The sequence below is a fragment of the Phragmites australis genome, chromosome 18 (genome assembly GCF_958298935.1).
Source record: "Phragmites australis chromosome 18, lpPhrAust1.1, whole genome shotgun sequence".
Taxonomy (NCBI): domain Eukaryota; kingdom Viridiplantae; phylum Streptophyta; class Magnoliopsida; order Poales; family Poaceae; genus Phragmites; species Phragmites australis.
The window spans coordinates 20,148,491-20,151,067 of record NC_084938.1 but is presented as its reverse complement, the minus strand read 5'-3'; the positions used below and the strand labels follow the sequence as shown (position 1 = coordinate 20,151,067).

General features: G+C 54.2%; 1 protein-coding gene across 1 annotated transcript; it reads right to left on the bottom strand.

Moving 5' to 3' along the window:
* Positions 1-533: 533 nt before the first annotated feature.
* Positions 534-2,154, bottom strand: LOC133898379 (myb-related protein 306-like). Its single transcript, XM_062339056.1, has 3 exons — positions 1,863-2,154; positions 1,612-1,741; positions 534-1,502 (listed from the first exon to the last, which is right to left on the bottom strand). Exons 1-3 carry the CDS (start codon positions 1,993-1,995, stop codon positions 890-892), a joined length of 876 nt encoding a protein of 291 aa, XP_062195040.1. The 5' UTR covers positions 1,996-2,154; the 3' UTR covers positions 534-889.
* Positions 2,155-2,577: the final 423 nt, after the last annotated feature.

The following is a 2,577-nucleotide window of genomic DNA, read 5'->3' as shown; positions in this document are numbered from 1 at the left end:
ATAGATGCCAGCACCAACATATGATCCTCATGAATGAGTGAATCAAATCATCTAAGACAACAACAAAATCAATGTGCAATGCTCGTACATTCATGACTTTTAGAGGTACTACTAGAAATTACTTTTCGCATTAATATACAATAAAAAATGTTCCAAGATTTATATGTGTGATTTTTAAATTATTACACACTGTCATCATTCGAAAAAAGTATAGCTATTACTTCTTCCCTTTCAAAATTCAAGCCCACCATGTGCCCAAAACAAGCAAGCGCAAAATCTTACGAACAAGTTAATAACTTCGAATCATGCAAGCCCCTATTAAATAACATACCAAATTATATCGATCTTTTGTAGGACTAAATTAATGCGGCGTGAGAAACCAAAATATTGTAATAACTACACTTTTAGTTTTTCCCATCGCATCCCAAGAGATTTTTTATTTTTAGTAGTCCTATATATCACAAAAAAACGTAGTACATACTTCCCTAATTTAGAAAACCAAAACAAAATTTAAGAATACAAGAATATATAAGTTCTATATCGATTATTATGGAAAATTCTTTGGTTTCCCATACACATCATCATGGATCATCACCATCCAGTTCAGCACTGACAACTACTCCACTACATCACCATCGATCCACCAGTTACCCATGGATTATATTAGTATAGACTTGCATAGTTACATACATGATCAATTCCAAACCCTAAGACCAAAAACCCAAAAAAAGAAGCAAGGAACTCGATTATCTAGCTAAACCAGATCAACACTAGCTTTGCACTGATCGATCTAGATTGGCATGGATTCGAGTTCCTGAATTCTTTCTTCTTCGTCTTGCAGCCTAGTCATTTTTATTTTTCCTCCCCCCCCCCGCCCCACCCCCACGCTCTAGAAGAACTCACAGGCGTCGGCCAGTGGCACGTCCATGAGCCCCGCGTCGCCGTGCCCCATGCCGTCGTCGAGCAGCCAGCTCTCCAGCATCGAAAACGTCGGGCCTGGGGCCGCCGCGCCGCCGTCGACCTCCGCCTTGCAGCTCGTCCCGGTCGACCCCTCCGGCCTCCGCGCCGTGCCGCTGTGGCTCGCCGACGCGCCCTCGCCGCCGGAGACCGCCGATGCGGACGACCTCGACCCGGAGGACGTCTTCCCGCCGTTGCTGGCGCCGGGCCGCATCCACCCCTCCAGCAGCCGCGCGATGTTCTCGGCGCTGGACGCGTACGTCGCCTGGACCGCGGGTTCCGGCGCCGGCACCTGCGGCTTGGAGGACGACGCCGGCGAGGGGTCCAGGGACAGAGCCTCCCGGAGCGCCTGCCGCGCGGTGTGGATGTCCGTCTGCAGCCGCCGCTCCCACTGCCCCTTGGGCGCGGCCGACCTACTCTTCACCTCGGCGCCGGCGCCTTCCCCGGCGCTCATCTTGCCGAGCTTCTTCTTGAGGTGCGTGTTCCAGTAGTTCTTGATGTCGTTGTCCGTCCGCTCCGGCAGGTACGACGCAATCGCCGCCCACCTAATCAAAGCACAAACACAGCGTCATAGTCGTTACTCGTTAGGTCTCTGCAAATCACACAGGAGCATGCGTAAATCTCTCACTCGCAGCCAAAATTGAGTGAAATTACCGGTTGCCAAGCAGGGCCTGGAGGTGGACGATGAGCTTCTCCTCCTGGTCTGTGAAGTTCCCGCGCTTGATCCCCGGGCGGAGATAGTTCGTCCACCGGAGCCGGCAGCTCTTGCTGCACCGCATCAGCCCTGGATCCATCACGGACAACAACAACGACGAGTTAAGGAATCGCTCAACACAAACAAAAACCATCGAAACAACAAAAAAACCCCTGCAGGATCTCGCAAGATCCTCACTGTCCGTACGCACCGGTGTTGGTGGGCACGGCGCGCCAGTTCCCCGGCCCGTGCTCCTGCACGTAGGACACGAGCACGAGGTCCTCCTCCGGCGTCCACGGCCCCTTCTTCACCCCGCCGTTCTCGCAGCACGGCGGCCTCCCCATGCCTCGCCCTGCTCACCCCACTCCTCCCCTCGACTCCTCCTCGCTCCTAAGCTACTATGGCCTTGCGTGCGCTCGATCGGATCAGAAGATTTGACTCTAAGCCTGGCTTCACTTTCTCGAGTGGTGAATTGCGCGAGACAAGGGTCCAAACAAGATGGTGAGGCGAGGGCAGGCGACGGGGTCGGTGGGCGGCTCGGGGTGTATATATAAGCACACACCTGGCGCTGGCCGGGTCCCTGCGTTTGAGGTTTGACCGCCCACAAACTCCTTGCTTCACTGCAGTAAAACTGAACCAGCACACGAGCCACGGCCAAAGCAGTGACACACGCGCGGCGTCACGGCAAGCGGCCGAGCGCGCACGTAGTAACCGCAAGCCGCAAGCGGACGAGGAGCCGGCGGCAAACCCGCTAGCGACGACAGAAGCACGCCGGCCCTGCCGGGCTTTGAACCGGGCCGCGTGTCTGGGAGCTTTGCAGTGCAATGCGCACGATGAGGTGTCTGCAAGTGGCGCGGACTGTGGAGGGACAGCTGAGGCGGGAACCGCACGTAACTAGGCATGACAATGGAGCTTAATTTCCTAGT

Coding starts and splice junctions, on each gene's coding strand:
- LOC133898379 (XM_062339056.1), bottom strand. CDS start 1,995: ATGGGGAGGCCGCCGTGCTGCGAGAACGGCGGGGTGAAGAAGGGGCCG. Junction 1,742..1,862: donor CGCCGTGCCCACCAACACCG/GTGCGTACGGAC, acceptor TGATGGATCCAG/GGCTGATGCGGTGCAGCAAG. Junction 1,503..1,611: donor CAGGCCCTGCTTGGCAACCG/GTAATTTCACTC, acceptor TGCTTTGATTAG/GTGGGCGGCGATTGCGTCGT.